General features: G+C 40.1%; 1 protein-coding gene across 1 annotated transcript; it reads left to right on the forward strand.

Annotated features, from left to right (window-relative positions):
• Positions 1-13686: 13686 nt before the first annotated feature.
• LOC112624983 (TOX high mobility group box family member 4-like) lies at positions 13687-15937 on the forward strand. Its single transcript, XM_025386144.1, is given in 2 exon segments — positions 13687-13993; positions 13995-15937. Coding segments are annotated over 2 exon segments (1821 nt in total). The 5' UTR covers positions 13687-13742; the 3' UTR covers positions 15565-15937.
• The last annotated feature ends 1470 nt before the right edge of the window (positions 15938-17407 follow it).

The following is a 17407-nucleotide window of genomic DNA, read 5'->3' on the forward strand; positions in this document are numbered from 1 at the left end:
AAAAAAAAAAAAAAAAAAAAAAAAAAAAAAAAAAAGAAAACAACAATATCATTGAATGTTGTGAACTTTATGAATATACCAAAACCATTGGACTAGACACACAAAGGGTGAATTTTATGGTAGGTAAGTTATATCTCAATAAAGCTTTTTTTAAAAAAAGAATATTCTTCAAAAAAAAAAAATGATACATTTTCCTGGCTACCACAGTCCATCCCTTTCCCGACACAGATCTACTTCTTCACACAGGTTTAGGAAAGAGCTCCTCCGTGATCTTACTGAAAGAAACAAAAGGGCAACCAGTGAGATAAAACAATTCTTTTCTGCAGTTACTCTTGGGGGCTGCAACTGATGCTCACTCTCCCTGTCCTCCACTGTTCATTCTAAGTTTCCCTCAGCCTTAACTATTAGCTCGGGAGGTCTGGGCGCCTTATCTGGTTGGTGAGACTCAAACTTATATACATGATCTTCATGTATCAAGTCTGAACACTTGATAGTTTATACTCTTCTCAATTTGAGGTTGCTGCACATGTCTCTTCACAGTTGCAATTGAGGCAAGGAAGACCCATTCCAGTCTCCTGTTGTGGGGATCACAGTTGATTGACACTCCCAGCTTCCACTCCTTTGAAACCATCACTGTGTTTATGCTGAAACCATGTTGCCCTCAATGTGCTGTCAGCCAGTGACTAAGCATGACAAGGACACTAGTCTCAGAATATTTCTAACTGCTGACTGTGACTGTGGAAGAAAGTCTTGCCACTGGCCTAACCAAAACTTTCTTAAGGCCGGGTGTGGTGGCTCAGGCCTGTAATGCCAGCACTTTGGGAAGCCGAGGCAGGTGGATCACGTGCGGTCAAGAGTTCAAGACCAGCTTGGCCAACATGGTGAAACCACCTCTACTAAAAATACAAAAAAAAAAAAAAAAAAAAAAAAAAAAAGGCTGGTCATGGCTAATTTTCCAGGAGGCAGAGCTTGCAGTGAGCTGAGATCGCATCACTACACTCCAGCCTGGGTGACAGAGCAAGACTCCATCTCAAAAAACAAAAACAAACAAACAAAAAAACCCTTTGCTCTCTCCTTTTATAGGTGTCAGGACCACAGCATGGTCCCCTGCCTACTCTTGTTCCCTCCAACTGATCCTTTACAGTCATTTCTCCCAATAGAGGTCTTTCATGTTTAATCCTTTCCTGGTATCTGCTTCTTGGAAAACCAAAGTTAACACATGCTTATTAAGGAAATGAAAAAAAAAGTAATCTATCCTACTAACAAAGTAAAGGGAGAAAATCATGTAATTTCACAAGATGCAGAAAATTATTTCATAAAATTCAAAATCAACTCACGGTAAAAGAAAAAAACAAGCTCTTTGAAAACTAGAAATAAAGAAAAGTTTTCTAAATCTGACAAAGGTTTTTTCTTTTAAACTTAAATCAGCAATACCATAATTAATAGTGAAGCAATTAAAACTTTTAAGTTGAGAAAAGGAACAAGACAAATTTGCCTACTATCCCAATTCTATTCAATGTCATAGAAATCCAACTAATAAACGTAGAAAGACTAAAACTAGAAAATCATGATTTTGCATCCATTAATGAAATAATGGATCTGGGCAGAAAGCATTGATGGCTGCTAAAACTATTAGGGGAAAATTAGATGGGGAACTTTATAACGGAAGAATCAGGCTGATGCTACTCACACTTCAATCAATCTGATCACTAAAAGTGGGATAACAAATCAGTGATAAAATGACATTTTTGAGTCAATTGGGGATTTTGAATATGGACTGAGTGTTAGGCAAAACGATGAAGTGATATCTTAAGAACATTCAACCGAAAGAAAAATTTGGAAAAAGATATGAAAGCAGCTTGACTCTTTGGGGTTAATGTTGAAGGGAGAGGGTTACATAGCAATTCATTGTACCAGTCTTTCTACTTTTCTATATATTTTTAAATCTCCAAAAAAAAAAAAAAAAAAATTCTTAAATGTAATGTCATAGAAAGGAAGAAATACCAAGAAAAGTTTGAAGAATCAATAGATAAAGAAGATGAAAACCAAGATTGGTATCAAACAAACTAATCAGGAAAGAATATAAGGAGGAGCATTCAGCAGTGTGAAATCCAGCAGAAAAAAATCAAGAAAAAAAAAACAATTTTTGGGGTGAAAGACAGAACAGTGAAAAAAGATTGCTGACAGCAAAAAGAGGCTGTTAATTGACAGAGTGACCTTTGAGATGTTGTAGAAGGGGGTCAACAAACTATGATCCATGAGGTCAAAGCTGCTGACATGTTTTTGTAAATAAAATTTTATTGGAACATAGTCACTTACTCAATTATGTTCTACCTACAGCTGCTTTTGTGTTACAATAGCAGAACTGAGTAACATTGTGACATAGACAGGATTTTGCAAAGTTAAAAATATTTACTATATGGACCTTTACAGAAAAAGTTTGTGAATCCCTGTTTGTGGAAGACGAAATTGGGAATAAAGTTCAGGATATTTACATTTAGAAAGAAATATGGTTATTTCTACCGACACAGAAGAAAAGGAAGAGCAACAATGGGTGAAAAAACTGGAAATTGGAGGTGATAAAGAAGTAAATTGATGGAAAGCACCTCAGAGCCCACTTTTCTTTGTTAAGTCAAAAAGCTAGGATATCTGCTAAGTGAGATGGCATTGGCATAACTAGGAATTTTAGAGAAATAAAGATTTTGTAGCAATGTATATCTCTGAGTTATAAAAAGCAGAAATAGTACTAGTGAGAGGAATTTGCAAGAAATTACATTTTTTAAATATCTTTAAATTTTTATTTATGTCATCACCCATATACCCAACACCCGATTGAAGAAATTAAATGTAATACTGTTTTTGAAGCCTCCATCTCTGATCTCTACTTCCTCATCTATCCAAGAGAAAATTACTGTCCAGAAATTGTTGGTTATCATTCCCCTTACTATTGTTGCACATTCACTTTTATTTAATGTTGTTATACATTCATATATTGCATAAAAGTAACAATAAATATCCAGTATTCTTTTTTTTTTTTTTTTTTTTTTTTTTTTTTTTTTTTTTTTTTTTTTTTGAGACGGAGTCTCCCTCTGTCGTCCAGGCTGGAGTGCAGTGGCCAGATCTCAGCTCACTGCAAGCTCCGCCTCCCGGGTTCACGCCATTCTCCTGCCTCAGCCTCCCGAGTAGCTGGGACCACAGGCGCCGCCACCGCGCCTGGCTAGTTTTTTTGTATTTTTTAGTAGAGACGGGGTTTCACCGTGTTAGTCAGGATGGTCTCGATCTCCTGACCTCGTGATCCGCCCATCTCGGCCTCCCAAAGTGCTGGGATTACAGGCTTGAGCCACCGCGCCCGGCCTCCAGTATTCTTTTAAAATGTTCAAAGCTTTGTATAAACATTTTTAAAGGCCAGATTAGTTTTTAAAAAGTCAAATTGATTTTCTAGAAAATGAAAAATACAGTAATTGACTATATAACTTACTAGAAAGGTTAAACAGCAGATTAAACATAGTTCAAGAAAGAACTATTAAAATGGAAAGAGAGATGAAGGAATTAGCTAAAATGCAGCAGAAAGATAAAAGGACAGAAAATACAAATGAGTGATTAAGAGATGAAGAGAAAAGAAGGTCCAACATCATCTAGTGGGGGTTTTAGAGGGAGAAAGAGTACAAAGAAGATGGAATCCTCTGAGTCAAGCAAAGAATATGAATCAAGGAGGGAATGATCAACTATGTCAGATGCCACTGACAGATAAGTCAGATGAAAACTGTGAACTAAATTTTTGAATTTAGCAATGTGGAGTTCACTGGTGACCTTAATATTAGCAGATAAGTTGAGTGCTGCAGCTGAAAGCCTGAATAGAAAAGAGTATTAGTTTTCTATTGCTGCATATCTCAAACTTAGCAGCTTCAACCAACATACATTTTATTATCTCACAGTTTCTGTGCATCAGGAGTCCAGGCACAGCTTAGCTGATCCTCAGCTCAGAGTCTCACAGGCTGCAATCAAGGTGTTGGTTAAACTATGTTCTCATCTGGAGGCTTGACAAGAGAAGACTAAACTTTCAAGTTCATCAGGTTGTTGGAGAGTTCATCTAAATAGAAAAAATATATATAGAGAGAGCATATTGAAATACTGATAGTGTTTTTCCCTAGTAAACTTATTACAGTGGATTTCATTTTCTTCTTTATCATTTGTTTCCAAAATTTTCTGCAATAAGCTTGTATTACTTATCTCAAAAAATAATATTTAACAAGAAATTCAAATGATTCTCTTTTCCAATAAAAGTCCACATTATTAGATGAGCATGTACAGCCTTCTTCCTTAGCCCATCAATACTGCTAGTCTTGCAATTTACACTCTAGAAACACTGAACTACTTATAGTTTCAGTTTATAGTTCATCCTGCCACCTCCCACACCACAATACGATGCTTTGTCACTAATTAACTGTTTTCATGCTGTTTTTATACCTACCAGAACAATCACACCCCGTGTCTTCTCATCCTTGAAGACTCACCTCATCCAACACCTCCTTCAAGAAATCTTCTCTGACATCCTTTATTCCCTTTCCCTCCCCACCACAACCCAGGTAAGGTACCCCTCTTTTGATGTCTTAAAATAACTGCAACTCTCATTTCACAATTATTATAGAAGCTAATACACAATTATATCACATTATCTACTGTAGTTCAATTATAATTATCTTGTGTATTATTTATCTATTGCTGCATGACAACCCAAAACATAGAGGATTAAAACAACATTTATTAATTCTTACAGTTTCTATAGATCAGAAAGGGTGGGGAGGAGTGGCTTCACTGGGTAGTTCTGACTCAGTCTCTCTTAAGCTGGCAATCAGGATGTCAGCTGCAGCTCCAGTCCTCTGAAGGTTTCCCCAGGACTGAGAAATCTGCTCCCAAGCTCTCTCATACAGCTTTTGGCAAGGAGACCTCTTCCTTGCTGGCTGTGGGTCAGAGGCTCACCATGTGGGCCTGTCCATAGAACAACATGGCAGCGGGAAAAATTGAAGGGAGAGAGAGGCGGAAGCCACAGTGTCTTTTATAACCTAATCTTGCCTCCGAAGTAACATATCATCACATTTGTACTCTTTTGGTCACTGGTCACACAGACCAACCCTTGTACAGTGTGGGAGGGGACCAAAAGGGCATGGATACCAGCAGGTGGGGATCACCGAGGGCACCTTGGAGATGGCTGTATCTCACCAGCCTGAATGAACTAGGCCTTGTGCCTCTTGGTACTCTCTAGCCCTGGCTTATTATAGTTCTGCATAATAATATGAAATACCAATAAGAATTATTTGCATCTTAGATGATCAGTAAGTACTGATTAGCTTACTAACTCCTGCTACATAGGATAAGAGGCAATAAGAAAAGAATGTCTGAGCTCTCCAGGCTTCAGAAAACCATTCTGCAACAGTGTAAGGTGTGGGCAGATGAGTGGATGGATGGAAGGATGAAAAGTTGGAAAGAAAAAGAAATAGCATTTTCTCAGTCCTTCCTCTAACTTATCAAGAAACTTATTTTGCTTCCTTGTGTTTAAACTTTTCTGATTGTTCTCCCTCCATTCTTTACTATTTGTCTCATAGCAAACAAGATATTGAAAAATTTTCAAGTAATTCTTAGGAAAACTTCAGTATTTTTCTAAGTTGAACTAAGAAATTGACTTTTATTTTAATCTTTTGCTTGTGGAGTGAGTTGAGTTTCGAAATAACAATATTTAAAAAGCAAAGTTTGAGGAGTTGATTTCAACTTAAGGAGAGACAATCTTTGTTTCTTCAGATATCAGAAATGTCAGGCTTTTGTTACTGTCTTTTAGCAGTGCTATTATTTTGAAGATGATATTTGTTCTGTGTAGTTTGAATATACAGATATCCTCTGCCTGAACAGTTCAGTAGAAACTAGGTGTAAAGTACAAGAAGCAAGCAAGAGAGGGTGAGAGAAAAAAAAATAAATCTCTTTATTATGGTGCATAAACCTTCAGTGTGAGGGAGCTTTGCAGCTGCACAAGGAGAAAAATGCATTCAAAAATATAATGCAAGTGTGAATAATCCTTTCTCGAATGCTGCTTGCAAACTGCTCCAGCTTTGTCAGGTGAACTTGAACCGGGCCATCAGATTTGCCCCCACTCCCATTGCACACTCTGTCTATCACCCCAGGGCATTCACCATCTTGACTGTTGTTTAAAGAGAACAAGCAATCCATCATTGAGCCAGGGAGTCACTTTCTCATAGAAAAGTAAAATCAGCATGTGACACTACTCAGCCCTAGTGTTTTACAGATTAAAATGATACATGGCGACTCACGTGTTACTAGGAGGATTAAGTCGGTTATCTTGTTCCATTGCCCAGACAAAAGAATTCCCCTCAAGCAGTAAGTGGGAGCTTTACAGAAGCTAAAATCATTGGGCTCAACTATACAGTGGTAAGACAGAGAATTTAACAAGAGAACAGAAAAAAAAAAATGTTATTTTACATCTAAGCACATTTTTTTCCCCTGCAGGAGATAGTACAAAGAAGAATCCATCCCAAAAGGGGAGCTGTAAAATCTTTGTACAAGTCTCTGCTGTTTGAGATGCCAATTTTATTACTAGAGATGGACACACAATTTATTGTCTGACTGCCTCTACAATTGATTTAAATATGGTGAAATAAATGAGCAGCCGTTGGCCCTAGGGCTGTTAGCTTCAGAAGAGTAGGTTACAAATCCTGCAGCTACAGTATCAAGTTATTAACACTGTTATTCCATTGTGTGATCTACATAGTAATACAATTTTAAATGAATCTCATATAGAAATGAGCTCACAACGAAAGGCTAGGATACAGCCTTTAATTTACGACACTGAGGCACATATTTATCATATTACAGAAAATATTTTTTATATAATTGAATCTGTAACTGTGTTATATTCATTTTCAAAAGTAATGTTCAAAAAGAAAAAGATAAGTATAAATATCAAAGTATTTAATTTTAGATTAAATAAATGCATAAAGTTTTGCCATTCAGACCTTACACTGGAAATGGCACAGGTTAAAGAGAAAGAATTGTTTTTGAGTTGGTTTTTTTGTTGTTGTTTGTTTGTTTGTTTTTTAGGTTCCCATGCATTTCAGGCAACATTGTTGTTAGAAAATTCTTCACTATTTATTTTTCACTTATACTTTGCCACACCAAGTTCTTTCTTAAATACAAATCATTTTTCTAGCCGAAAGGATTTCAAATCAAAGAATGCCCTACCTCTTTACTTTTAACTAAATTTTCAAACATTACATATCTTAATCAGCTGTACATTCTCCAAGTATGCTGTAAAAATAAGAGACAGCACTGGAGTATCTGTTTTCTCTGCTAAGGACAGACACCAGATTTAACCTTCTTTTTCTACACAAATGACAAAAAGGAGAGAGACTGCTGAAACACTTTTGTTAAACATTTGACATGGTCTCTCCCAATAACAGAAGGACCCACAGCGACTGGCTTTGAAGGGCTATGTTCCCAACATGATTTCAATAGGGAACATTCTCTCTGGACCGAGCACCTGGATCATGGGCAATGTTCCCTCACGCAGGACAGCAGTCACTGAGCCACCTGCATCAGAGAGGACAGGAGATGAGGGACAGGAGCCTCTGGCCAGCTGTATCCTTCTCCAGCCTCTGGGGCACGCTCGTGCAGAGGAGCCAGACCAGGCCAGGCCAGGCCAGCACACAAGCATTCTCTGAGTGGCTGGCCTCTTTGCCCCACTATACACAAGTTGGCAGGATCCTTCCATGGGTATAGATAAAGATTAAGAGCAATGGACCCCAGAAGTCTTTGAAATATGCCATGTGCCAAGACTCAAAACTATAAATTGTTCTGCCAGAGGCACCTGAAAATGTCTAGGTCCTAGGACGTTGAGCCAAGTATTAAGGAAGATGATCTGAGATGGAGCTGGATGTTAGAGAGGGCTCCACCATTCAGCATGATCTTGATAACCTGCCACAGAATCGACCTGACGTCATCCCCTCCTGCCTTGTTTCCTCCCTCCACCCCTGTGGCACAGTCTGCACTGTCTAAGCTGACCTGGAACACACACTCAACAAAAAGCTATCCCTAAGCATCTTTAGACAACCTGTAACAGGGAATTAAACTTGGCATCTCTAAAACTCTGCATTGCCAAGTATCAGCTTTTATTACACTCAGCTCTTGATTATGAGAGGGGAGCAGGGAAATGCAAAGAATCACAAGTAAGACTATTGCTTAAGATGCATCCTACTTAGGCCAATAACAAATTTTTGTTGCTAGCTAGTGGCTATGTAGTAGCTGATGATTGGGAAACAGACAGCTCCAAATTGTTCCAGATGCCGAGAGAAGGCCAAACTTTGTCATCAATAACTTAAAAATTAGATTGAGACACAGCTCCAGATGCATTAAGCGCATTGGTCCTTTGGCATTTGTCAACTGCTTTACCTCCTTGTGCTAAAAATGCCATGCGCAGAACATCCACCAACAACAGTGCAGCTCAAATGCTAAAAAGATGACTAAAAAATATACTTTAGGAAAGTTAATGTTTTATAACAATCATTCCAGTTATCAATAAAATATTGTTTTCAGGAAGCATTTTATAAGTTGGCACAACTGACCCATGGAATGGCCAGGAGGGAGTAGAAACCTTTCTAAGTGATTTATTGATTTACTATAATGTTTTCCATTGGAAAGATTAATGATATATTCCACTTTGCTGAAAATTACTTCTCTTTTGCTCCTGCAAAATAATCCTAGAGTTATTTTCTCTTTCAGACCCTGACAAAATTATATTTCTTACAAAAAGACTGAGAGAGCTACAGGCATCTAACTCTAAACTCAAAGTGTGATCTTTAAAGAAATACACTCACTTTTTTTTTTTTGAGAAAACTGTTTAAAATCCAGACTGTGAAAGGCTGTTTCTCAGTGAGAAAGGTCACTCTGAGTGCAGTGTCCACAACATTAACGAGAAATGACCCTTGTCATCACTCTCAGCATGGGAGACAGAAGAAACAAATGAAAAGACACACCCAAAAGATGGTTTCTAGAACAGGCCACTTGGATAATAGATGAGACACTGTGCTCGTGGATCACAGGGGCCTCCAGAGGCTTTGTTCCCACTGTGTATTATGGTGTGCTGGGTGGCTTCGCGATGACAAAACTACGGGAATTTCAGAGTCTCAACCGGCCCGCCATCCCAAAGTGATGAAAATGTTGTCTAACTTCAAAGGTTAAGAATACTTCCTTAGTAACATGTTTCCAGTTTTAACGTTGTATTTTCTTGATCACACATTCTTTCCCATGCAATCTTTTAGGGGAATAAATCAAGTGAAATATTTTTGTCCTAGAATGGCCACACAGTATTCCTCCCTGTTATGTAGCTGTTGGTGAGGACTTTGCTAAGCAGAATGAGCTTTGTTCTTGCCACAGCAAAGAAAGAGTTAAATTCTAGACCCAGCTGATCCCCTGCCAGCACGGATGTAGAGGATAAGAGTGGGTGCTCACTTTTCTCCCCATATTACCCAAATGCCTCTTTTGTGCCCCATCCCCATCTTCTATACTCTCCTCTTTCTTGCTTTCTAAGGAGAAAAAACTGAAATTTAGAAACAAAGATTTCTGACACTCTGAAGTAATTCACAGGGCTTCACTCACTTTCAGGTCTTTCCTTCTCAGGGCAATCGTCTTTAAACTCAGCTGGTGATTAGGTCCTCTCTAGTTCCACTGCAGTCACTCTCACTAGGCCTCCTTGAAGGGAAGTGTCTGGTGAAATTAGACAGGAATAGTCCCAGCTCTGCTGCTCACTAGCAAGTTGCCTGGCCTCTTTAGAGCCTTGGAGTGTCCATGTATAAAACGGGTATAAAAAATCTCTACCTGGGTTTTGCTGTGAGGAATAGAGGTAATGCCTATGAGGGACTTGCACAGTGGCTGGCACTCTTTGGTGTTCAACTATAGGGTTTTTGTCTCTACTAAAAATGCAAAAATTAGCCAGGTATGGTGGCACATGCCTGTAATCCCAGCTACTTGGGGGGCTGAGGCAGGAGAATTGCTTGAACCCGGGAGACGGAGGTTACAGTGAGCCAAGATCACACCACTGCACTCCAGCCTGGACAACACAGCGAGACTCCACCTCAAACAAAACAAAATAAATACAGGGTTTTATTGTCATTATTACTCCAACTGTTTTTCCAGTGTAGTCCGATAAATTCATTTACCCAGTCCCACTCTCACCAGCTGTGGCAACCAAGATTAGTTCACGGCATGTGAACCCAGAATCTCCCCCAGACAGAGGGAACAGCCTTGGACCTAGGGAGAAGCCATTTCTGATCAGGGTAGGGAGTGAGAAGTGCAAATAATAACAGTAACAATATCAATTATAATAAATTATGTTTGTGTGGTTATTTACTGGTGCTTGTACATCATTATTATATCATCCTGAAATAGTCTCTAAATTGCTGTTTTTGTAAGTCGAAATAGTCTAATATTGGTAAATTCATCTGGCTTGACCTAAATAATACTCAAACGTAATTCTCTCATTCCATATCTCTCCAATCTCATCTCCAGGTAGTTCCATATCCTCCCAGCCATATGTGACTGCAATTCCCCAGATATGATGTGACTTCGCACAAATGTCTTCCAAAGCCCTTCCCTGTACCTGGTATATTCACTCCTGCATTCCCCAGAACATTCTATCCTCCCTCCCCTGGGAAACTATTACTTGTCCTTCAAGTGTCATCTCTCCAGGAAGACCTTCTCTGACTCTTCCACTACTCCCCTCTAGTAACACAAACACACACACACACACACACACACACACACACACACACAGGCTCCATTACACCATCACAGACCTTTACAGTAGGACCTCAATTGCACAGTAATTACTTGTTTATGTCTCTGCCTCCCCCCATTAGATTATGAGCACGTGAGAGCAGAGATTGTGAGTTCATTTTGGCAGCCCCAGTGCCTAGCCTGGCACTTGGTTGTTAATAAGGCCTTGCTGAATGAAAGAATTAAATCATTAAAAATCGCAAGATTAATTAAGAGTGTGGTTTTATGATTGACCCATTGTGGCATAACTCTTAGTGTAATACAGTATTTAACATTGTGCCTTGAATATAGCACGTGTTCCATAAATGTTTGTGAACTGAATGAATGAATGATGGCAGGTGAAAAATCTCTTAATTAGATCCAGAGGGTCCTCTTTATTTGTACAATCCAAATAAGAAAGGCGTTCTCAGACACTGAAAGAAGCTATGCTGACATCTTTGTCTTACAAAAGACTCATCTGAATGATAATGAGCGTGGAAAATGGATTAGCTCCTGGGCAGACAGGGTTTTTTTTGTTGTTGTTTGTTTATTTGCTTTTGTTTTTTGTCTCAGTGAAAAAGTAAAAATGCTTGAGTGCTCTATCACTTAGGGAGATTCAGCCCGTCTTCTTTTCTATGATTTTTATTTTAGTGCTGATTTAATTAAGAAAATTAAACCATTTGTGGTACATGAATAAAACTGGTGAAAAATAATGGCTACCAGTATTTTATTATTGTTGATTTTTATCACTATTATATATCTGTAAACCAGATAATGCTGGAGAAATTAATTGCCATCTGTTCTTAGACTGAAGGAATAGGGCATCATTATCTCCAGGAGTATTCTACTACCATGTGACCCAAATGTACTGATAATCCAATTTTTTAAGATCAGTAAATGTTTTTAACCTATATTATATGTATTATTACATGATATGCTTCAGATAAAGCATGAATTACTTTTAAAACAAGTGATAAGAGGGCCTAATTTAGTGATTCTGGCTCAGAAACCAGGTGTTTTAAGTGCATTGAGAAGGGTGTTCTTCAAGTTTCATGAATTAAAGAGTGTGGTTCCTCCTTTATCCAGAGCAGCTAACGATTATTGAGACTCCAAGATTAAAGGCACATCATGAAACTAAAACAGGCATTTAAACTTCCTGTGCCAAAATGCTGCCTTTGTTTCCCGTTTCTTTCCTGATTAATCTCAGGATCATTCTTCATTACTACTACCCAAAGGTTAAAAGATGATTAATAGTATCAACTTCAAAAGTTTTGTGAGAGTTAGAAAGAGCACATGTAACATTGCTAGGATGGTACCTGGCACAGAGTAAATGTTTCATCAATGGTTGTTGTTGCTATTGTTTTTTATCATTATTTATCCACCATACTATCATCCTTTAAACCAAAGCAGAGTTAGAGTTAGCAATATTAGTTGTGTTTTCCACTTGAGCTAAGATTAGTTCTTAGATGAATGCCAGTTGCTTTAATTCTCACTTACTGATAGAATCTGCTTTCTGTATCATTAACCTCCACACTTAAGTATTCAAGTTTTGTTTCATAGTGTTGCCTCCATGCTTTCTGTGATTGGTCTCTGCTATAAGTCCACTCAACATCATTAATCTTTCATCCTGATTATGAAAATGTGGTTTTCCAAAAGTATTTGTTCTGATAACACATGGTCACAAAATTATTTACATTAAGGGTTGCAGCCTCACACATCTCCAGAGAGTCCCATTCACTTGAAATCAACATGCATTAGTCATCTATTGCTGCCTAACAAATTACCAGACATTTAGCAGCTTAAAACAATACCTGTTCATTATCTCACAGTTCTATAGGTCAGAAATCCCGGATGGTATGACTGGGACCTCAGCTCAGGGTATCACAGGGCTAAAACCAATCTGTCAGCTGGTTGTGTTCTCTTCTGGAGCTTGGGATCATCTTCCAATCTCATTCCTGTTGTTGGTAAAATTCAGTTCCTTGTGGTTGTAGAACAGAGGTGGCTGTTTCCTTGTTGGCTATTAGCTAGGTTTGCTCTCAGCTACTGGTAGCCACTCTGTGGTCCTTGTATGGAACCTGTCCAGCATCAAGGCCAACAACAGCACACTAAATCCTTCTCATGCTTCAGATTTCTCTGACTTCTCTGGCTTCCAGTCATAGAAAACTTTCTGCTTTAAAAGGGGTCAACTAATTGAGTCAGGCCCACCTGGACAATACCCACATTTTAAAGTTAACTGACTTTCGACCAGGCGTGTTGGCTCACACATGTAATCCTAGCACTTTGGGAGACTGAGACAGGCAGATCACTTGAGGTCGGGAGTTCAAGCCCAGCCTTGGCAACATGGTGAAACCTTGTCTCTACTAGTAATACAAAAATTAGCCAGGAGTGGTGGCTCGCGCCTGTAATCCCAGCTACTCGAGAGGCATAAGAATCACTTGAACCCAGCACGCAGAGGTTGCAGTGAGCTGAGATCACACTACTACACTTCAGCCTGGGCAACAAAGAGAGACTCTGTCTTAATTAATTAATACTTATTAACTAATAAGTATTAATTATTTATTAATTAATTAAGTTAACTGACTTGGGACTTTATTTGTTCAAAATTCCTTTACAGCAGTACCTGCATTACTGTTTGAACAACCAAGAGGTAAGAATCTGGGAGGAGGGCATCTTTAGAGTGTTGCCTACCACATAATGTGAGTTCGATGTGCTCCTGGTTCTGAGATGCTGGATTTCAAACACGTTTTAAGGTTTTTAGATGCAAGGAACACAGGTTTGTTTAAGGAAAGTTAAATAGGACACACATGATACAAGAAGTGGTCTCACAGTTCCGAGTCCAGTGGGGACGGTGGGAGCGATGACGGTCTGAGACGGTAGGAGCGGTTGTGTGAAGATGGGAGTTTCCCAGAGGAAATGACATTAACCTGATGATCACAGGGCCTTCACACCCCTTCCTGTCAGGGGCTGAGATATTCCATACACCAAGCTTGCGTGATGAGGAATTTGAAATCCCACCTATCTCCTTGGATTCTGATCCCTCATTGGCTGTTTCCGATGTGGTTGACCACTTTGATGACCTGGCAGACCCTTCCTCTTCACAGAATGGCAGTTTTTCAGCCCAGTATGGGGTCCAGACATTGAACATACCTGTGGGTATGACCCATGGCTTGATGGAGCAGTGCGGGGATCCTTGGTGAAGGCTTGATCATGGACTTGGACTACTCTATAGGAACTCAGTATAGTGCCAACTCACCTGTTACAATTGATGTACCAATGACAGACATGACATCTGACTTGATAGGGCATAGCCAGTTGACCACCATTGATCAGTCAGAACTGAGTTTCCAACTGGGTTTGAACTCAGGGGGTGGCACCATCCTGCCACCTGCCCAGTCACCTGAAGATCGTCTTTCAACCACCCCTTCACCTACTAGTTCACTTCACGAGGATGGTGTTGAGGATTTCCGGAGGCAACTTCACAGCCAGAAGACAGTGGTGGTGGAAGCAGGGAAAAAGCAGAAGGTCCCAAAGAAGAGAAAAAAGAAAGATCCTAATAAACCTCAGAAACCAGTTTCAGCATATGCTTTATTCTTTCGTGATACACAGGCTGCCATCAAGGGACAGAATCCTAATGCCACTTTTGGTGAGGTTTCAAAAATTGTGGCCTCCATGTGGGATAGTCTTGGAGAGAAGCAAAAACAGGTATATAAGAGGAAAACTGAGGCTGCCAAGAAAGAGTATCTGAAGGCATTGACTGCTTACATAGACAACCAAGAGTGTCAGGCCACTGTGGAAACAGTGGAATTGGATCCAGCACCACCATCACAAACTCCTTCTCCATCTCCTATGGCTACTGTTGACCCAGCATCTCCAGCACCAGCTTCAATAGAGCCCCCTGCCCTGTTCCCAACCACTGTTAACTCCACCCTTTCATCCTATGTGGCAAACCAGGCATCTTCAGGAGTTGGGAGTCAGCCCAATATCACCAAGTTGATTATTACCAAACAAACGTTGCCCTCTTCCATTACTGTGTCTCAAGGAGGGATGGTTACTGTTATCCCAGCCACAGTGGTGACCTCCCAGGGGCTCCAACTAGGCCAAACCAGTACAGCTACTATCCAGCCCAGTCAACAAGCCCAGATTGTCACTTGGTCAGTGTCGCAGGCAACAGCAGCTGCTGCTGCTTCTATGCAACTGCCTCCACCCCGACTACAGCCCCCTCCATTACAACAGATGCCACAGCCTCCGACTCAGCAGCAAGTTACTATTTCACAGCAGCCTCCTCCACTCCAGGCCATAAAACAGCCTCCACCTCAGAAAGTTTGAATCAATTTACAGCAACAGCTATCTCCTCTGCAGATCAAGAGTGTGTCTCTACCCACTTTGAAAGTGCAGACTACTTTAGTCCCACCAACTGTGGAAAGTAGTCCTGAGCAGCCTATGAACAATAGCCCTGAGGCCCATACGGTGGAGGCAACTTCTCCTGAGACTATCTGTGAGATGATCACAGATGTAGTTCCTGAGGTTTAGTCCCCTTCTCAGATAGATGTTGAATTGGTGAGTGGGTCTCCTGTGGCACTCTCACCCCAGCTTCGATGTTTGAGTTCTGGTTGTGAGAACACTTCCACTGTGAGTAAGGACTGGAACAATGAATACTGCAGCAATGAGTGTGTGGTGAAGCACTGCAGGGATGTATTCTTGATCTGGGTAGCCTCTAGAAATTCAAACACAGTGGTGTTTGTGAAATAGTCCTCCTGTTCTCCAAGCCAGTGAAGAGTTATCTGCTGGGAACATGTCCAAAAGCCTGTTTTTGAAACACAAGCTGGGCTTCTGGTAGTGCCTGATCACAACCCATGATGGTTGTTCATGTTTCCCCCCATTTTCTCCCTTCAGCAGAGGCCAGGTTATGGAGCAGGGCCGCTGAACTTGCTGTAATCTGGAGATGCTTTTTACTTTCAACCACAAGTAGAAATAACAGTGGTAATAGCAGATGAAAGGGTGAAGGGAGTATGGGCAAGCAAAGCATAGAGATGGTAGGGGTGGTGGTGGGGTTGAAGAAACTTGTTAGTATAATTGTCATAGGGCTTGCCTAAAATATTATTAAAATGATGGGAGTGTACTCAGCTTTGAGCCTAGGGGGAAAAAAAAGAAAAAGAAATGGTCTCACATGAAAATCCAAGACCAGAAACAAATGGAACCTCACAGCAGGAGCTAGTGAATCCTTGCCCTGGTGATTTGCCGTTAACAAAATTTATGAAGTCTTCTTGATTGTATTCTTTCTATATTTCAAGTTTAAATTTCTAGAGTTCTGCTTTCATTTAGGATGTAAAACATCATAAGAGAAATGACTCTCACCCTAGCAATTGGGAAAAGACAGGAAATCCACAAACTTTTCATGAGCCCACTGAAGAGCTAAGGTTACTGGCCAACCAAATAAATTAAGTTCCAAAAAATTACAAGCCCCTTCAATGAGAGAGAGGACATGCAAACTCTTTTGCCATTGGCAGAGCATAGAAAAAAGAGACGACCACCATATAAGCCAGTTAGAAGAAATCAGCTGAAAGTTTAGTAGATTCTTAAAAGCCAGTTGTGGACTAAAGTATCAGTTTAAAATAACTGAGAGTCCAAGACACAAGATGATTTTGCCCTAATTTACTAGCTCGTTTTCACTGCCCTCCACTGGAGGCTCATGAGAAAATCTAGAGATGAATAGGCATGCAGGAGATCATCAGTGGTACAGGCACAGAGAAAATTTTCAGTTGCCCCTGCGGAAGAGATATGAACTCCACCCAGCTACGTGGATCCTTCTGTCATAGAAAGAAAAAACCTGAAATGACTGGAGGTAAGGCAAGAATTCTGTTGCTTCTAGTTGATGACTAGAAGCAAAGGTCCTCTGGCCCTAGGAAAAAGCAGGGAAAACTCTTGGACTCAGGATCCTGCACTGGTATAAGGAGAAGTGTGCTACTTCTGGGAACAGGCAGGAAACTGTTTTCTAACCATGGCCCAATGACCCACAGATCGGAGTTCAACAGGCACTGGGAGAAAGGGTAGGCAAGAAACACTGATGAGGCTTCATTTCTGAGACACAGACATGCAAGTCTGCCTAAAATTGAAACTATGTTAGGAAAATAAAAATTCCCTCTTCCCACGATAAACCTAGTCCACAATAACAAGCAATAGTATTTTACCACTGAAGAAGGATAAAGAACAGGGAAACAGATTCCCCCACACCCACCCACCCACCACCACCACCACCATGGTACGGATATGGAAGGAGCACAGAAAGCTGAGGATAGAGCAGAAACAATGAGAAAAAACAAAACAAAGATGAAAACCTCCACTATCCAAGGCCTGCCCCACTCTAAGCACAAAGAAGCATCAGCCCACCACTGAAGAAATTCAGAGCTAGCACTGCAATGAAGATAATGAGAGCAACAATAAAACCCAAACCCAGTGTATGTCTGCCTAGACTAACTCAATGCCCAACATAACAGCCAAGCAAAAGAAAATGCATGTCCATTTCCAGGTGTAAATATTATTTATCTCAGCTTCTATCATTCTTCCACAAAGGATGTCCAGCATTCACTCAAAT

The sequence above is a fragment of the Theropithecus gelada genome, chromosome 5, assembly GCF_003255815.1.
Source record: "Theropithecus gelada isolate Dixy chromosome 5, Tgel_1.0, whole genome shotgun sequence".
Lineage (NCBI taxonomy): Eukaryota > Metazoa > Chordata > Mammalia > Primates > Cercopithecidae > Theropithecus > Theropithecus gelada.